Source organism: Rhincodon typus, unplaced genomic scaffold (assembly GCF_021869965.1).
Source record: "Rhincodon typus isolate 14 unplaced genomic scaffold, sRhiTyp1.1 hic_rhity00001544, whole genome shotgun sequence".
NCBI lineage: Eukaryota > Metazoa > Chordata > Chondrichthyes > Orectolobiformes > Rhincodontidae > Rhincodon > Rhincodon typus.
Genome location: NW_025967182.1, coordinates 1 through 20,179, shown reverse-complemented (window position 1 = coordinate 20,179; position 20,179 = coordinate 1). Strand labels below are relative to the sequence as shown.

The 20,179-nt window shown below is 39.2% G+C and overlaps 1 protein-coding gene across 1 annotated transcript; it reads left to right on the top strand.

Annotated features, from left to right (window-relative positions):
- Positions 1-671: 671 nt before the first annotated feature.
- snrnp48 (small nuclear ribonucleoprotein 48 (U11/U12)) lies at positions 672-19,992 on the top strand. The gene is made up of 9 exons (XM_020532169.2): positions 672-1,015; positions 4,259-4,375; positions 5,283-5,343; positions 6,504-6,584; positions 12,387-12,569; positions 14,773-14,894; positions 15,594-15,730; positions 19,342-19,509; positions 19,601-19,992. The coding sequence occupies exons 1-9, from the start codon at positions 836-838 to the stop codon at positions 19,653-19,655; spliced, it is 1,104 nt and encodes a 367-aa protein (XP_020387758.1). The 5' UTR covers positions 672-835; the 3' UTR covers positions 19,656-19,992.
- Positions 19,993-20,179: the final 187 nt, after the last annotated feature.

Sequence of the window (20,179 nt, the reverse complement as noted above, 5' to 3'; positions counted from 1 at the left end):
AGTGAGTGGAGGTAGATATAGGGGAGATGTCAGAGGTAGGCTCTTTTCTCAGAGTGGTCAGGGTGTGGAATGCATTGCCGGAGAGGGTAATGGAGTCAGCCTCCATTAGGGGCATTTAAGCGGCTATTAGATAGGCATATGGATGATCGTATAAGGTAGGGGTGGAGGGTTAGATATACCTTAGGTTTAGGGTAAAAGTTTAGCACAACATTGTGGGCCAAAGAGGCTGTACTGTTCTATATTGTTCTATGTTCTACCAACAAAATGGTCTCAGAAAATGGGTCAAAATGTGTACGTGTACGTGGCCCCCTGTGATCTGAACGTTTCAATCAAGAAAGGAAATATCCTTTTATGAACACCTAACAAGTGGTTGAGCAACATTTGTAAATAACTGGGAAACAGGAATGTTGAACATTGTGTGGAAATATTCGCTAAGAAGAATGTGATAGCACCCTCTTGTGACCCTTTTCATATAGATAAACTAGTTATTATTTTCCGTTAGTGAATACACTGTTTTAGTCTATACTGCAAACATATATGTTAATATTCAAACACAACAAAGTAGCCGATCAGGTTATTATATTACTGTTTGCAGGAACGTGCTGTACGTTGGTGCCTGCAGTTCAATCGGTTTTTTCATTGGCTCTCAAGTGGCGCTACGTCAACGTAACTTGTTCCGCTCTCGGGCGGGGCGCACTTTCGATTCGGTTTGTACCAGTATTTACTTCTTGTGTTTTACGAAGAAAAGGGAAGAGTGTGCCGATCTGACTGACCGGGAACTGGCTGTGACTGGATTGGAGGCGCCGCCACTGCCGCCCGTTATTCTCGCTGTAAAATGGCGGCGGTCGAGGCCAACATCGAATTTTCGAAACGGCTCCAGAGCCGTTTGGAGCGCGTGAGCGAGCTGGCCGAGTTCGCGCGGGAATGCGGCCACTCCATCAACGGCATCCTCTCCGAGCTGGGCTGGAGCGGAGAGGGCCTAGGCCTCGGCGTCCCCCTTGTCGGGACACAGCCGGTATGACAGGCGTGTTAGCACGATCACTCAAATACACCCACGATAGGGAGAGGAGGACCAGCCTGCAGTTATAGAGTGTACACTTCAGTACAAACGTATATCCAGTGTTATTTTGTATGAGAGGGCTAGTCTGCAGTCACTTGGGACAATTGATAAGGCCTCTGCTGTCACTGATATTCTGGTCAAGTCAGAAGTTACACGACACGAGGTTATAGCCGGACAGGTTTATTTAAAATCACAAACTTTCACAGCGTTGCTGCTTCGTCAGGCGAAGTCATTGTTTTAAATAAACCTGTTGGACTGAAATCTGGTGTCGTTTTACTTCTGACTTTGTCCATTCCAGTCCAACACAGCCATCTCCACAACATGGTATTCTGATAGTGTGTAAATCGGTGAAACCTAATCTGCAGTCAGTATATAGACTGTTCCTTTGTATACGTGTTCGCACATGCAGTAGTTTAGTCAACCTGTAATGCCAGATGAATTATAATATGCATCCTCATTCTAGGGTTTCTCTAGGCGCTTACTTTACAGAATTGTTATAGATTAGGAAGCATAGCTTTAAAATAATTTAACAAAAAGGATAAGTAAGAAGTTGAGTTTTTTTTTCACCTTTTTAATGTGGTGAGGGCCTGGAACTCGCCTGAAAAGATAGAACAGAGACCCTCATCACTTGTGGTCCCATAACCTACCGAGTTACAGAACAAGAGCCGAAAGGTGGAGATAGTAGGAACTGCAGATGCTGGAGAATCTGGGATAACAAGGTGTAGAGCTGGATGAGCACAGGCCGATCAGGAAGACTGACGTTTCAGGCCTAGACCCTTCATCAGAAATGGGGGAGGGGAAGGAGGTTCTGAAATAAATAGGGAGAGAGGGGGAGGCGGATAGAAGATGGACAGAGGAGAAGATAGGTGGAGAGGAGACAGACAAGTCGAAGAGGCGGGGATGGAGCCAGTAAAGGTGAGTGTAGGTAGGGAGGAGATAGGTCAGTCCAGGGAGGACAGACAGGTCAAGGGGGCGGGATGAGGTGAGAAGGTAGGAGATGGGGGTAGGGCTTGAGGTGGGAGGAAGGACTAGTTAGGGAGGCGGAGACGAGCTGGGCTGGTTTTGGGATGCGGTAGGGGGAGGGGAGATTTTGAAGCTTGTGAAGTCCACATTGATACCATTGGGCTGCAGGGTTCCCAAGCGGAATATGAGTTGCTGTTCCTGCTCCTGCACCCTTCGGGTAGCATTTTTTGCAGAACACCTACGCTCGGTCCGCACTAAACAACTGCACCTCCCAGTCGCGAACCATTTCAACTCCCCCTCCCGTTCCGCAGACGACATGTCCATCCTGGGCCTCCTGCAGTGCCACAACGATGCTACCCGAAGGTTGCAGGAACAGCAACTCGTATTCCGCTTGGGAACCCTGCAGCCCAATGGTATCAATGTGGACTTCACAAGCTTCAAAATCTCCCCTCCCCCTACCACATCCCAAAACCAGCCCAGCTCGTCCCTTCCTCCCACCTCAAGCCCCACCCCCATCTCCTACCTACTAACCTCATCCCACCCCCTTGACCTGCCCGTCCTCCCTGGACTGACCTATCTCCTCCCTACCTCCCTACCTCCCCACCTACACTCCCCTTTACTGGCTCCATCCCCACCTCTTTTTGACCTGTCTGTCTCTTCTCCACCTATCTTCTCTATCCATCTTCTATCCGCCTCCCCCCCCCTCTCTCCCTATTTATTTCAGAACCCCATTTCTGAAGAAGGGTCTAGGCCCGAAACGTCAGCCTTCCTGCTCCTCTGCTGCTTGGCCTGCTGTGTTCATCCAGCTCTACACCTTTCTTGTAGCTGAAAGGTGGAGTTAGACTGGACAGTTTTTTTGGCTGACTGGCCTCCTGTGCTGTAATCTTTCTAGGCCATACAATTTTTGGCTTTTTAAGATATACTTCTGTTGTAGGAGTGGTTTAGCCAAAGTGTTGTTTGGAGTCAGCTTTTCATTATTTAGGAAGTGTATGTACAATATTAAAAATGTATTTTACTTTAAATAATCTTACTTCTACACTTTAAACAAAAAGTACCTAACTATGGTCAGTGGGTTGCACTTATTGCCTAATTCCTAAGGTTGAGAACTTTAAATTTACTCCTGAGCATAGCAAAATCTAGGTTGACACTCCTTGTGCACGACTCATGGAACATGGGCATTGCTGGCTGGGCTAGCATTTATTTCCTATCCCTCGTTGTCTTTCCGGTGTGGTGAGCTGCCTTTTTAAATTGCTGCGGTCTGTGTGCTGTCGGTAGATCCATGTTGCCCTTAGGCAGGGAATTCCAAAATTTTGGCCCAGTTACAGTGAAGGAGCATTGATATGATTCCAAGTCCAGATGGTGAGTGGCTTGGAGTGGGAGTTGGTGGTTTCTCATGTATCTGCTGTCCTTGTCTTTCAAGATGGAAGTGGTTATGGGTTTGGAAGGTTCTGTCTAAGAATGCTCTATAGAAGGAGGTCATTCAGCTCATCATGTCCCTACAGTACAAGCCAAAAAGATGTCCAGTCTGATTCCATTTTCCAGTTATTGTCAATTAAACCTGTAGGTTACAGAAGCTCAAGCGCATATCCAATTTTTGAAGTATGATAAGAAGTTAACCCTGGGCCCCTGTCTGACCTCTTGAACGAGGGTAGATTATTCCATGATACTATTTAGAAGGACATGGGAAATAAATTGCCATTTTCAACTCAGTTAACATCTCAATGAAAGGATACGTTATTCGGTGATTATAACATTGCTGTTTGTAGGAGCTTGCTATGTGTAAGTTGGTTATTGCATCCCGATGTTACAACATTTATAATGTTTCACAAATACTTCATCTTTTAAAGACACATTTGAAGTTGGACACAACTAACAAAAAAGTTTTTAGGTTAAAATGAAACCCTATTTGTAAACAATAAACCAGACTTAATTTGGAATAAAACAAGTTTTGACAAAGCACAAGGTGTTAACACATCTGGGTCTGTATTGAATTAAAGGGAAGAATATTTGTTGCAAAATGAAGGGGCATTCAGTTACATGACCTATTTTTCTTCGGTGTTTAACCCGGATTTATATTTTGGGAACAGGAAGAATTATTGCATTTCATGAGGTTAACCTTTAAATCCAGGTCTCTCTGAATGCGGAGCATTTTATTTTTATATTGAGCATTATTTTCAACGTATAGTACTTCTTAAAAACATTGGATGTAATCCTTTCTTCTGTTCAACCTTTCAGCCTGATCCCATTGTTACTTGCCCATTCGATGCAAATCACAGGCTTCCAAAATCATCACTGGAAAAACATACTGCATCTTGTAGACTGAGGAAACTGGATTATTATCGAGAAGAAGAGGTCTGTATGCAAGTGTTCAAAATGCATTTGACTAATTGTTCATGACATAATCCAGGTGTGAATCAGTTTTTGTTCAAATAACTTTAATTTTCAGTTTTCTAGAAAGTGCTCATTTTTGCATCAGAGATGCAGATTAGAAATGCAAAAATGTTGCAATTTGTTCTTCATGTTTAATTGGTTCATTTATTCTGTGATGGCCACATCATGGTATTTTTCCATAGTGATTTTCAGGCGGTGTATCTTTCTGATCTAGGATTTCAGTTCTTTTATCCATTTCCTGTTGAAGTTAATTAGCATTGCTGGCTCCATGGAATAGTGTGGGTTATCAGTAATATATCTGGAATAGTAGAGAGGGAATAACATGAGTTTTTATCTGCAGCATGGTATTTATATAAGGGATAGATTTTAGAAAATTACAATTTCCACATAACTATTTAAACTGTATCAATCATTAAAGATCTCCCTGAATTATATTTGCTATGAAATACAACATTTCCCTTCTGCCTCTGCCCTTCCCTTCCCTTTCAGAATGTAAGCTAAAATGTAAATTGTTTTTGAAATAAAGGGACCTACAACCCTAATAATGCTTCACTGTACCCAAGTTAATGTTTGTAGTGAAGTATATAGCATATGAAGCCTGGTAAATGTGATTTAGTAGAACCTAAAAATGATTTACTTGAAGATATATCTGTAGGACAATCCTTTGTTTCAGATGGTACTTTGATTGGTGCCTTAGATGCAAGGGGTAATGTTTCTAACATTAAAAGGTTTTCCCAGTATTCTTGAGAATGTGGTAAACGTGTGATTGTTAATAAGTAATCAATCATAGCTCAACTATAAATTTTCTTTTGTATGTAGATTCAATTTTTAATTTTATGATTTTTTTCTTTATTGTTTTAATGTTCAGGCTGAAATGTATGATCCCTCTTTTGCCTATGAGAAAACTGTGGTGTCTACTTTTAAAATGGGTAAGAATAACAACATTGGTTTCAAGGTTATTCATGTGTGACCTCTAGATTTCATTTTTCTTGGTAAACTATTTCATTAATTTTAATCAGCTTATGATAAATGTCTACACACTTCAAACATAGAAATGATGGGTATCTATTTTACGAAGAATTATAGGATGTAAGGCCCAGAAGCAGACCAGTCGGCTTTACCAGTCTAGACCAATGTTCACAGTGCACTTCAGTCTTCTCCCATTTTTCCTTATCTAAATCTATCATTGTAACCTTTGTAATTTCTTTTCCCACACATGCTCAACCAGGTTCTCCTTTAATGCATTGACACTATTCACTTCTTAATGCTGTGATAGTCTGTTTTGTATTTTTTCCCATTCTTTGTGAAGAATTTTCCTTTAACTCTACTGGATTTCTTGGTGATGATCTTAAATTAATGGCCCCTAATCAGTCACTTCCCCACTAAAGGAAGTGTTTCCACTGTAATTCTATCTCTCCAAACCTTACATAATTTTCTCCCCTCAGCCTCTTTTTCAAGAGGACAAATTACCCAGTCTGTCAATTCTTTCTTGATTTGTGTATCCACACATTTCCAGTATCGTCCTTGTGAATCTTCTTTGCAACTTTTCCGGTATTTTTATATCCTTTGTAGAATGTGGTGGTCAGTGGGCATGAAGAGCAATCCGGCTGGAACAATTGATATGTGACCCCGTAAGAAAGTTGACATATAGTATTGGGTTGCCAAAGTATTGTATTTTAGCCCTTGCCTCAGAACAGAAATCCCTAATACATCAGTGTTTTTGTATTGTCTATATTATCAAAAGCTTTTCTATCTGCAAAATATGATCTATCTATCAATGAATTCTTGAATTTCTTTGAGTTCCAACAAACCCCATTAAAAAACAGGATTATTTTAGTTGTTGAAGTGGAGCAAAGGGCTTGACACTTTTAATGTATATTTAAAATTTGAATCTTTTCTCTGGGCATACTTATTCATATTCTTGATATGTTTTCTATGCTAAAATAAGAATTAGGATACACATTTTCTGAGCAAAGACAAACTATCGAAGTGTGTCTTTTTGAATATTTTACTTGATTTGTTCATGAATGAAATGCCATCACTGTCCATAACAGGGAATTGTGAGAATTGCTTTTTTTGTTCTATTTAGATAAAGATTTGCAAGCTCAGATAATTCAACAAGCAAAAAGTAAAGCTCCACTTGGAAAAGAAGATAAAGTGTTTTCTCAAGGTGAGAGTATTTATGTTTGTCTTCTAAGCTTCAAATACAATTTCAAAGACCTTCCATATACTTTTTAAGTATAAAAAAGCTGATACTTAAGTAGGGTGTTAGCATTCTCTAATCACATGATGGTGACACTGTAAAATAGTCGTCTTGAAATAGCTGGAATGGGCCATTTGTCTGGCCGATCTATTATCAGTGACAACTGAATATTAAGACCAAGCTTTTGTCTTGAAATTGCTGGCTATCCATAGGTATATAATTTTGTACAGAACAAATAAAATGTCATTGCTATTATGAACATTAAGAGGATAAGGCACACCTATTCTATCAATAATCACTCTGTCTGTTAAATGATGCAACCTCCTGCATGTTGCTTATCACTGCTAGTAATGCAAATTCTGGGGAAGGCAAAAACAAATATCAACAATTTCAGGACACACTCTTGGGAAATTCCTTTTAAACTTCAAGTGACTATGTTTGCTCAAGACATATTAAATGACACTAATCCTTCTCCCAATTGTTAGACACACTTCCGTTTCTCAAGACTAAAATTGTTCACTTTTTCTTGGATGAGGCTATCGCAGAATAAGGAGGGGAATTAAGCTACAGGACATAAACTAATTTAAAAGCAAAGATAGGTCCATGTTCTTGTGCACTGTAGACAACCAGAGCCCATTATCTGCTAGCTTATTTCAAAGTTCACAGATTTCAGTCCGACTTCTGAGGCCCTTCAGTAGCATTGTCTGCAAAAAAAAGTATGAAATTCTGTTTAAAGATTCAAACATCCTCTTGAAGGTAGTTGTATGTGAAACCTGTATTTTTATCCTCCTGAGTGTGAATATAAATTGTCTTCTCCTTGTATTAATAATGAGAATCATTTTAAAATCTATTTGTTTTGAGGGCTTTAAATGCCACAGTAATATCACCTCTCCGTTTCCTGTTCTTCCTTCTTGATGTGTTAAGTCCTGGTACTGCTTGTCTTTCCCTATTAATGAGATATACAAAACCATTTATCAATTGTATTAGAGGACTGAAGAACCTTTACATTTTAATAGTAGTGTTAGTTATTCCAGTTCAATCACAATTTAATCCTGTAATGTGTGGTAAATTCCCTATGATTGACTAACATCTATTGCAATTGATCGCACCTTCTACTGTTGCTAATCCTTGTTATGGTTGTGACTGAAATTATTCTATTATGCAAGTTCATTTAGATAATTAACTCAAGTCTGCAGACTTGGGTGTTTGTCATAAGCCATTCAACTTTAATGTGTCGTCAATACTTTTTAAAAATAGCACAATAAAATTGTACAGCAAGGCCTCAGTTTTCATCATGCCATAATACAAAAAAATCTCACGTCCTACTTGACCTGAAACTCTTCTCTATGGTAGCCGGTGGAGTGCATTAATGGTTGGAAGTGGGGTAGGTTAGTTTAGTTGGCTGTATGGCTGGTTTGCAATACAGAGTAGCGCCAACAGCGTGGGTTAATTCCTGCACCAGCTGAAGATGACTGTCTTTCTCAACTTATCCTCTTACTTCAGGCACGTTGACCCTCAAGTTAAACTACCACCAGTCATCACTCTTTGAGAGAGCAGTGCTATAGTCTGATTAGACTATCGCAACTTTACCTGTTTTGAAGGTTGGATTTGTGTGTTTACTGTGTTGATTATATTTCTCATAGACCCTCACAGCACAGAAATGCATTTCAAGAGAAAACCAAAAATCATAGTTTATATAAACCTTTCATCAGCTTGGATGATCAAGAAAATCTTTTCTAAATTTTAATACCTATCTTAAAGAACTATCTGTCTCTAGTGAAAATGTCAAATAATATTTGCCAATAGCTTTGAGCAATAAAGTTCAATTGCAGATGTATTGTAATTTGCTTTACTAATAATTAGAGACTTGCTTGCTGTAGTTAAATCTTCATTGTGGCTCTTAGTCTTGATTTAATAATGTATCGCACTTGCAAGATGCAGGTGCTTTTTTTTTGCCTTTTGTTTGAAACAGTTGTATTAACTATCTTTGTAATAGTTGCTACCAGAAAGGAATCTTTTCCATGGCATTTGGATGCTTTGTTGTGTCCTTTTCTCTTCCCCTCTGGATATCACAGGATTTTTGGTTGGCATTTGAGAGAGAGTAGGTGTGCAGTTTGCTGGAGGTGAAACAAGTGACAAAACCAGCAATTCATGTGAAATTTATATGTACAAGCTTCACAATATGTGCACTTCCACCAAGGTATATTAAGGATTTTGCCTATCAAATGTGTGAAATTGCAAACTTTGCTTCTTTCACACTAGTTGTTAAATCTTGGTTCCTCTAGCTAAAGACAAACTTCAGCTCATGCTTTGAACATTAATGCTAACATTGTTACAGTGGCAGTAAACTACTTTATTGTAATTCTGTTTATGCACATTTCACTAAATAGTTGGAATCCTTTTTGAGCATGATAATTTAAACTTCTTGGTTTTTCTCTTTTCAGTAACAGGGGTGAGTATATTTGACAGGAATGATGAACATGAAAGAATGTTCTCCTCATGTACAGATTTGCACAGAATTTTACTTGATGTCATACAGTATCCTTTTAAAATTATTATATCCTTTAAATATGAACTTCAGCTTAATGGATTGGTTAAATAAAATTAAACTATTGTGTTAAGAAATTTGATCTGTACTTGATGCTTGTTGAATAGACCTACTTACGGATAAATATGCATTGAAGATACTGCTTTTTTTATGCAGGTCTGTAGTTTACAGGTCTGTGTTTATATCTGACTTCATTAGCTGGAGCAACAAAAGATGTTGAACTTAAATAATGAATCAACATTTTTCAAATCTAAGTTTTTGGTTGTTGCCATGCAAATTGACTGCTACAAGCAAAAAATACGATAATCACTGGAAAGTTGGTATCCTACTTTAAATATTTATGGAGAATCCATCACACCAGGAAACACAAAACATCGTATTTTTACAGTGACAACAGCTTACATGTTATATGTGGAGCCTTTAAAATAATAAAATGTCCCAAGTTGATTCATAATCATCAGACAAAAAAAGTGTGGAAAATAATGGAGAAAAAAATTAGATCAGTTGGCCAAGCACGTAGTCAAAAGTATAAGTTTTAAGGAACGGGTAAAGAGTGAAAAATAAAGAGCCTTAGAGAGGGAATTCTAATAGTGGCTGGAAGGTCAATGGCGAGGTTACTGAATATTAGCTGAAGAAATTGGGGGTGTCCAAAAAACAAATTTGGAGGAACTCAGGACTTTCAAAGGTTCATAGGAGTGGAATAGCTTAGAGACATAGTAAGACAAATCTTTGGCTGGATTTGAACATGAGGATGAGAATTTTGAAATCAAGGTTTAGGAATTGGGAGGTAATGAACAGAACAGAAGAGAATCTCTACTGTATGGAAACAGGCTATTCAGCCCACCAAGTCCACACCAACCTTCCGAAGAGCATCCCAATCAATCCCACACCCCACACTGTCCAAGTAACCCTGTACTTCCCATGGCTAATCCAACTAACCTACACATCACTGAACACTACAAGAAATTTAGCATGGCCAAACCACCTGATTCCAGATGTTTCAAAAAATTTAAATTCTATCAGTTGGGTCTCCAGAGCATCACCTAGGTCTCTGGATTACTAGTCGAGTGACAATATATCATCACCTGTCCCCTTCTATCTCAGTTGGCTACTACACATTTTGAAATAAATGCATGATTAGTATGCATACAATTTTAGAGCAGAATTTGTTTCGTATTGCGAGCAAAAGAAGTACAAATATGATCATCTGAATGGCCTCTTTTCCTACTGCAAATGTTGACTTTTTAATATATAGCAGCATGTGTTCAATACTTTGTTTTGAACATGTTGGTCATTGAGTCACAAGTGAACAAAACCAGTCATAATGCAGGTTGCAAAGCTTTGGATATTAAGTTATGGAGGACAGTAGACTTGCCTGGAGGCCTTGGGAATGTTTGCGTCTAGAGATAACGACATCATGGGTGAAGATTTCAGCAGCAGAACGGGGTGAGTTATAGTTAGGAGTTGGCAGTCTTGTTGGAGAGATTATGGTCACAAAAGCTTTGAGTCAAATAGAATGCTGAGTTGCAAACACTTCCTTACCATTGTGCTAGTTAAAACATGTACAGAGGTTTTAATAAATAAATGCATTTAGTTTACAAGGTAAGAAAATCACCCACTTTCTAAACATACTGAGCTTTGGGTAGTGTGTAAATGTTTATAAATGCATTTTGGGTAAGTAATTATACAATTAATGTTACTTGAGATAAAATGCACAGGCTTATCTGGAACTGGTGTTTTATTTGCCCTCCCTGCTGAAATGGCAGTTCTTTTCACAAAGTATAAAGGCTTTTTGATACTATGACAAGAGTTTTAAGAATCAGTAATCTGTTGCATGTTTTTATGTGTATCTTATTGGTTTCAGTGTGTTGCATTACATGACCAGTGTTAAGACACTCTAGATGACCTAATTCCAAAACTGAGGCATTACCTTTTTCCCAGATCTCCAGTTTCTTTGTCAGATTCTTTGCAATTTTGGTTAATTTTTGACAAAAATTTAGAACATCCTGCTTTAAATCTGTAGCAATAATCTTGATTTATCAACAGCGTGTAGCAGTGGATGTAAAAGTGTAGTTCATTTTAATTTTGTAGAGACTAGTGATTTTTTTTTTTGCAATACTTCTTACTCTTCTCCCATGATACATAATTGCCATTTCACTTGTGATATCAGTAATACTTAGTGTCAGATTGTGAAACAGGGCTTGAATTTGGAATTGAGGTTATTCTGTTTCTGTTTTGTTTTAATTTGTTCTTCTATCTACTTTTTACTACATGAATGATTTTGATTGGGTTTGAAAATGTGGGTCTTGTGTAGAAGTCTTTGGACTGATGCATTCCGCCACTAGTGCCATGCTGAATTGTATTTTGGAAATAAATCTGACTTTGTGTAATATTGTGTATTAATTATACAGAAGTGTTTCTTTTTTGGATGAGTTATGCTTGGATGCTTTGTAAACTGCTATTTTTGCCCGTGTTTCAATTTCTACTTCCATTAGATTTCTTCAATTGCTAAGGTAGAATAATCTGGACTGCTGATATGCTGCAGTTGGTAAATGCCAAAAGGATAATTCTATGATTTAATGCTTGTAGTAGGGAGAACATTGAGGGGGAAGTCACAGGTTTCATGCTGAGAATTTCCACACATATATCCTTGTGAATGCTGACCCCTATTGCCAGCGTTTATTGTCAGATAACTCTGACCATTTATTCAGTGAGATGGCCAGAGTTCTTTGATTTATATTCAGTGGTAGATCATTAGGTCTCTGGTGTCCCCTGGGGTTAAATCATCGAAGGTCTTTGAAGCTGTTTATGCTTTCCTGTGAGTAACGAGCAAAGCTTGCAGTTTGGATGAACGTGTTCCAGTTGCTTATGCTGGTTTTGATACTTCCAAGCGTTCTACCTAGTAGCCTGATCAAGCTATGACAGCCTTGGCATCGCTTGGAAATCTAATTATATCGCGATTACTTATACTGTCAGTACTACTGGGTTTGCTGTAAGCATTAAACTATTTTATATTAAAAATTTGACAATTTTGAAAATGTTATTGCTCATCACTAGATTTTTTTTGATCTTGAGTCTATAAAATGTAAAAATAAATGCTCTCACATTTTGTGTAATACACATACAATAGGCTGTTTTCATTCGGGAATTAGACTTTTGCACTAGTTTTGGAAAATTATGTAAAGTTTAGGAGTAACTGAGTAAACTGTTAATATACATAGGTGATTACTCGTCAGTACCTTGTGAGGTTCCTGAGAATCATAAGCGTTTCATCTGTGATCTAACTCCTGCTGATCGTCTAGCTATCTACGAACATGTTGTTCAAGAAACCAGTCAGCAAAGAACTAAATCTTTTGAAAATGATGGTGACTTGTATGTGGACCTTGCTGCAAAACTCAGTCGAGGTTTGTATTTAATTTTTCTTTTTAACTCTTGGCTTAACCCATCTAGTGTATTCATATAATACTGTAAGAAAACCATACCTGATCCAACAATCTAGTTTGAAGTACAGGTGTTGCATAAAATACAATGCCCATCTGTTTCCTGTTTTCATTTGACTCGAAGCTTTTATAAGAAGGGAATGCATGATGCATGGTAGGACCATGGGAAGCAGTAACAATCAGAGGAACCTTTTGTGTGCATGTCCGCTGGTCTCTTAAGGTAGCAAAACAGGTGGGTAAACTGGTTAACAAGGCAGTTCAGATACTTGCATTTATTAGTTCAAGCGTAGAGTTTAAAAGCAGGGAGGTTGTGCTGGAACTGTATAAAAAGTTCGTCAGGCCACAGCTGTAGTATTGTGTGTCGTTCTAGAATCCACATTATAGGAGGAATGTGACAACACTGCAGAGGATGCACAGGAGATTTAACAGGATGTTGCATGGGTAGGACAGGTTGGATAAACTATGGTTGTTTTGTTTGGAGCAGAGGAGGCTGAGGGGACAGGCAGGAATAAACTTTTTCCCTTGGTGTAAGAATCAGGACTAAGGGCATAGATTTAAGGTAAGGGGCAGGATTTTGAGGGGATGTGAGGAAACCTTTTTTTTCCACTAAGGGGGGGCGGAGGATGAGGAGTCTGGAACTCACTGCCTGTAAGGGCAGTAGAGGCAGAATTCCTCATACGTTATAAAATGTATTTGGCTGTGTGCTTGTGATGCTAAGGCATACAAGGCTGTGTAGTTAGATGCTTGCCTTTAATTGGAACAGTCTCAGTGGTTTGAAGGATCTTTTTCTGTGCTTCAGACCTCTAACTATATAAGAACATACAGGGTCATAACATAAAAACTAGAAAGGTCACTGGATCCAAAATGTTAACTCTTCACAGATGCTGCCAGACCTGCTGAGATTATCCAGCAATTTCTGTCTTTGTTTATTTGTAATCATTTATTTGAACGTATAAATATTATGTTGCTACAAATGAAATAAATGGCTGTAAATCAAAGTTTGTAACTTTGGAATGCATACTAAATTGTGCAGAAAGTGGCAAAGGTAGGTTAATAGTGACGCAGCAAAACTTTGACAGATGGAGTTCCATGTAGGGAGCTATGAGGACATCCAAATTGGATGTAAGATAACTAGATCAAGGTATTTACTGAACTGAAAGTTTAAAATTTCAAAAATCATGAGATACTTATAAAAAGATACAGATAAAAAGGCTCACGAATATTGGCCTTTAACTCAAGTGGTTGAAGTCAAATGAAATGAAAATTATGCTACAGTTACGTAAAGCTCTAATTGGACTGTGTCTTTTCTGTGTACTGTACTTTAGTAATGCTTCAGTCGGAGTGCAGAGTACATTCACCTAAGTATATTGAATTGTTACGACAAGTTGCATGTTTTTAGGTTTGTTTCCTTGAATATGTAAGGTTGAGGGGGTGAATTGAAGTATTAAAAATGATTAAAAGAATTGATAGGTAGGATGGAGAAGGTGGGCATATCCAGAACAAGTGTGCATAAGATTAGATCTAGGCTGTTCAGTGGGAATATCAGGGAACACTCTTCACATAGTGAGGTGTGAATTTGGAACATATCCCAAAAATAGCTATTCAGGCCAGGTTAACTGAAAATTTCAGAATTGATGGATTTTTGTCAGGCAAGAGTGTTGAGGGTTACAAAACCAGGGCAGACGGATGGAGTTGGCACATATATCTGGCATAGTCTTATTGAATGTGAAACAGACTTAAGGGACTACATGACCTGTTTCTGTCTCACTTCTCTTTTCACTTGAAGTGATCCTATTGATTCTTTGCAGTAACATATTCTTGGGAGCAATTAGTACCGATTACTGATGAAAATTATTGCATCTGATTGTAATAAGTAGAGTCTTTTGGCCATCTTGAAATGAAATATTTCTTTCAGAGTTCACGTTTATTTATCAAGTGTGTCTAGCAGATATAATTCCAAGACAACTGTTTGATCCAAACACAGTCTGTCTATTATGTTCGGGACTATGGAATTATAGTATTGTTCACATATAGGATAATAATCATTGAAAATTGCTTTCTATGTATTACCCATACTTGCGTAAAACTTTGCTTATGCAGCCCCTTTTCTATGTATAGAATCGATTTTTCTTTTTTTTAAAAAGAATGTCTTCCATATCTATACTAGATGATGAACAGAAAGGACCAAAGTCTCATCTTGAAATTCTTGCTGAAATGAGAGATTATAAACGTCGTCGTCAATCGTACAGAGCTAAGAATGTTCATATAACAAAGAAATCTTACACAGAGGTAAGTATGTGTAAGGTAATGATGCAGTGTTCCGCTATGATATATACTAAATTGATTCATTTTCTGCTCTTTCTGTATTTCCCTCTTCTGTCTCTCTTTACTCCTATTCTTTCCCTTGCTTATTTAATGTGCCTCTTCAGTAAATAAGGATGGAGGACACAAAATGCTTGGAAAAAAATTATGATAGAGGTATCACCAAAGGGTTAACTATCTAACATTGTAATCCTTGCATTTTTCTTTGGAAGACAATATTTCTACAGAAAATGATAATTATAACCTGTTATATCAGCTTGCGTGTATTCAGTAAGTTACTTATTTTGAGCAAAATAGATTTCTGAAGTTATTCTCATTGAAAATTGAATCATAGACTAAATTCAGTGTCTAAAAGTAACTGATGTATTCTGTTTGTAATCTTGACCACATTGCTGAAATATTACCTAAATATCAACTTGAAAGTTAAGGATTTAGAATCTACTTTTTTAAAAAGATAATTCTTGCACTTTTGTTATCTGCAAATGCCTGTTATCCACCAGTAGTAGGGCGCGGGTGCTTTCTAGATGGTCAGCAATGGAGGTTTCACTTAATTCCACCAGAAATCTGAAATCATAGGGTTTAAACATGTTTTCAAAGTTGTTTGCACACTTGTCAGTTTATTGGATGTAAAATGTAATCTTATTTATTTTACCAATTAATTTACAGATAATTAAGGATGTTATTAGTGTACATATGGAAGAATTGTCAAGACAGTGGAAAGATCAGAATGACTCTGGGAACTCCGAAGAACATGATGACCAAAACTGTTCATTATCTTTGAAAAGCACTTCAGTTTCTCGCAGGTATGCAGTCTGTAGTTTGTTGAAATTGTTTTGATTCAACCAAGATAGGTGATGAGGTGGATTGGTGGTAGTGAGTATATAAACCTTTACTCTTGTTCCATTATAATACACAATAAACACCTAAAGAAGATTGAAAACACGTCTAAACGATTAAACTTGTACACAAGCACTAAAACTGCATTTTAAATAAACAATTTATAGCACATATCTAGCCATGTACTTGGAACAGTGAGAATTGATAAGGGCAATCCATGACTGTTACACAAGTTATAGCATCATTTAAAATTTGAATACTGTAAGTTCCCTAAAAATTTTGGTTGCATTTTTGGAAATTATGACTTTAAGTGAAAGGTAGGAGCCAGTGCTGAAACTATAATCTGTTTCTGTAGACTTCATTTAACAGACAAACAAATTCAAACATTATTTTCTATGTAGAAATATCTAAATGTTAAATTCCTACAACAGTAAATGAAATAACTCATTTAAAATGAAATAGATTTATAAATATCCACTTCGAAGTACTGACCCTGATGGAGCCCACAAAATGTGTAAGGAAATTCTTATATACAGCTGTGGATTCTAATATGGCAAATGTATCATCTACATGTCAGAAATATGCAAGGTGTAGGTGGTTCTGTGCTATTCCATCAAAAACATATATTTCATGGAATCTAACAAAGATGTTTGCAAGAGTTGAGCCTTGTGGAGATGGCAGTACAATCTACTTGACCATATGTGCTATTGTGAAAACTGAACTCAGAAACTTGTGCAGTTGGGTTCGATGAATATTGATTTACACAATGGCTGTGGGTGTAGAAAGTAATGATATATTGTTGCAGTGCAGATGTTTTATGGGTGCCTTGAGTGATACATTGGTGAATAGACTAGCAATGTCAAATGAACTCATGGACACTGTTGCTATTGATATGTAAGCCTTGTATGGCCTTCATAAATGTGAAGGAATCCTTTACCATACAAGTGGAAATGTGCTCAAAACTGGTAGTAGGAATTCATTTCAGCCATTTTTTCAATTTATGCTATATTTGATTCCAGAACTGCATGTAAGAATTTATTTGCACTTCTTGAGGGGCACAAATTTGGGATTGATACTGTAGCTTTCTTGAGCTGTAATACTCTCTGAATAAACCTGCTAAGGTATAAGTGGACCTTAGCACAAACTATCATATAAATATGGAATATGAAAATTTGACTGTTTGCTGTGCATAGTTTCTAAATTTCATGAAGGGTGGAAGATGGAAAGGTTGAGGAAACAAATAAGATAAAGACTACATCCTACTTGCGTAGAGATAGCAAGAACTGCAGGTGCTGGAGTCAGAGATAACGTAGTGTGGAGCTGGAGGAACACAGCAGGCCAGGCAGCATCAGAGGAGCAAGAAAGTTGATGTTCCGGGTCAGGACCCCTCTTCAGAAATGGGGAGGAGAAAGGGAGCTGGGAAATAAATAGAGGAAGGGTGGGGTTGGGGTAGGTAGGTGGGATGGTGATAGGTGAATGCAGGTGGGGAGTGGTGGGCATTGGTCAGTGAAGTCGGAGGGGCGGATAGGTGGGAGAGAAGATGGACCGGTTGTGTCTGGGCAAGGAGACAGGGATGAGAGGGAGGCTTGGATGTGGGATGAGGCCAGGGGGTCGGGAGATTTTAAAACTGGTGAATTCCATGTTTAGGCCATCAGGCTGCAGGCTCCTGAGGCGGAATATGAGATGTTGCCCTTCCAGTTTGCGGGTGGTATCGTTGTGACACTGGAGGAGGCCCTGGATGGACATGTCACCCAGGGAGTAGGAGGGTGAGTTAAAATGGTTGGCAACTGGAAGTTGTTGTCATTTGTTGCGAACAGAGCATAGATGCTGTATGAAACCGTCTCCGTGTCTACGTTTGGTGTCACCGATTTAGAGGAAGCCACATCAGGAGCAGTGGATTTTTTTCCAGTTTAACAGCGGAAGAGGGACTGTTCCAGTATCCCCCACCTCTTCCTCCGCTACCTTGATGGCTGTATCGATGCTGCCTCGCACTCCTGTGAGGATCTTGATCAGTTCATCAACTTTACTAACACCTTTCACCCCAACCTCCAATTCACCTGGACCATCTCCGACACCTCCCTCTCCTTCCTGGACTTCTCTGTCTCCATCTCTGGTGACCGCCTCGAAACTGACACCTAATTCAAGCCCACCAACTCCCACAGCTACGTGGACTACTCCTCCTCTCACCTACGTTCCTGCAAGAATGCGACCCCCTACTCCCAATTCCTTAGCCTCTGCCACATTGCCCCCAAGATGGGGCGTTCCACTCCCGCACATCCCAGCCGTCCTCCTATTTCAGTGACCATAAGTTTCCCCCCTCCGGGGATCGAAAATGCCCTCAACCACATCTCTTGCATTTCCCGCACTTCGCCCTCACATCCTCCTCCCCCCAACAAAAATAAAGACAGAACCTCCTTGTCCTCACATATCATCCCACCAACCTCCGCATCCAACGTATCATTTTCTGCCACTTCTACCACCTTCAATCCGACCCCACAACCAGAGATATTTCCCTCCCCACCCCCATCTGCTTTTCGTAGGGATCGCTTTCTCTCAGCGATTCCCTCGTCCGCTCCACACTCCCCACTAAACCCACCACCCCCAGCACCTCACCCTGCAACTGCAGGAAGTGCTACACCTGCCCCTACAGCTCCCGCCTCATCTCCATTCAAGGCAAAAAACAAACCTTCCGTAGACAGGGGTTCACCTGCACATCCGTCAATTTGATCAACTGTATCCGTTGCTCCCAATGTGTTCTCCTCTATATCGGTAAGACCAAGCGTAGACTTGGAGACCATTTTCTAGAGCATCTGCTCTCTGTACAAGACAAACAACGACACCTGCCGATCGCCAACCATTTTCACACACACACCCCCCCCCCGGTGACATGCCCATCCTGTGCCTCCTTTAGTGTCATAACGACACCACCCGCAACCTGAAAGAGCAATACCTCATATTCCGCCTGAGCAGCCTACAGCCCAATGGCCTAAACCTGGAATTCACCAGGTTTAAAATCTCCCCATCCCTGGCCTCATCCCATGTCCAAGCCTCCCTCTCATCCCCGCCTCCTTAACCTGACATAACCTGTCCATCTTCTCTCCCACCTATCCACCCCTCCCACCTGCACTCGCCTATCACCATCCCACCTACCTCCCCAACCCCACCCCTCCTGTATTTATTTCCCAGCTCCCTTTCTCCTCCCCATTTCTGAAGAGGGGTCCTGATCCGAAACGTCGACTTTCCTGCTCCTCTGGCCTGCTGTGTTCCTCCAGCTCCATACTGTGTTATCCTACTTGTATAGCTAGGTGACAAGTGTCCATACCATGGCCATGCCATAACAAAGCATAGTGAGCAAAAACCCAGAAGCTGGTCACACTTCACTTGAGACAGGAGCAGTAGAAGAGTACCTAAGACCAAGAAAAGCATACGGAATCAGTATTGTTTCACTGACCTTCATTGGCAACATTGCAGCATTCTCCTTTCATTTTGCATGAATTGAACATGAATTGTTCTCTAATGTGCAGGAATAGTCTTGTATTAGAGTTCTGTTACATGGGTGAGTGTTTTTCTGTTACAGAAGAAGATCTGGTGATAAAAGATCTCCTTCAATGGGATCTAAATCTACTGGAAGTAGTAAGACTGTAGAACACGACAGCAGGAAAAAGAACCACAGCCAAAGTCCATGTGAACGGAGAAGAAGTCCAGATTGGGATAAAGAAAGAGATTCAAGAAAAAGACGAGAGAAGTAGGTTTATTTCTGGGAGGTAGTTCACTTGCAGATAACTGAATCCTTGTATGTATCTGTAAAGATGTAACATTTATGATGATGATTTCAGAGACCATCATCCTCGAGATGAGGACCGGCATCGAACTTACAAGCGGCGCAAGTGAACTGGAAGTACTGATACGGTGAAGCCCTGGAACCCGACTTGTAAAGGAATTTATAAGTACTGAGTGCAAAGTCTGACTTTTTTTTTAAGAAACTGCACCCTTAAATGAATGTCCGTGGCTGGTTGCACGAAGAGTAAATTGTTAAACATCCAGTTGGTATAACAGCGAACATCATCTGAATGCAGTCACCCCATTATTACTTAACTGATGTCAGCAGTAGTGGTGAAAAGTAAGAATAGTTCTCGCCAGAATGTATTGTGAAAATGAATTAATGTATTTCAGTGACAAGTCTGGGTATCATGAGTTTTAAATAATATTTCCAAATTGTTGAATTTCATTTCAGTGTGTGACATTGTCTGAACTGTTAAAACTGTTTACAGCACAGTACTCTTGAATACCAATTCATCTCCATATGATTCCCTGCTTACCAACTGTAATTTATGCATATTTTCAAGATTATCTTTTTTAATTAAATGTTTAAACCATAAACTGAATTCAAGTTGTTTAGAAAAACATTTATTCAG

What these genes read in the sequence shown, in the direction of transcription:
- snrnp48 (XM_020532169.2), top strand. Translation starts at nt 836, where the DNA reads ATGGCGGCGGTCGAGGCCAACATCGAATTTTCGAAACGGCTCCAGAGC. An exon ending in AGCACTTCAGTTTCTCGCAG is followed by an intron (nt 15,731 to 19,341) that starts GTATGCAGTCTG and finishes TTTCTGTTACAG; the next exon opens with AAGAAGATCTGGTGATAAAA. An exon ending in TCAAGAAAAAGACGAGAGAA is followed by an intron (nt 19,510 to 19,600) that starts GTAGGTTTATTT and finishes TGATGATTTCAG; the next exon opens with AGACCATCATCCTCGAGATG.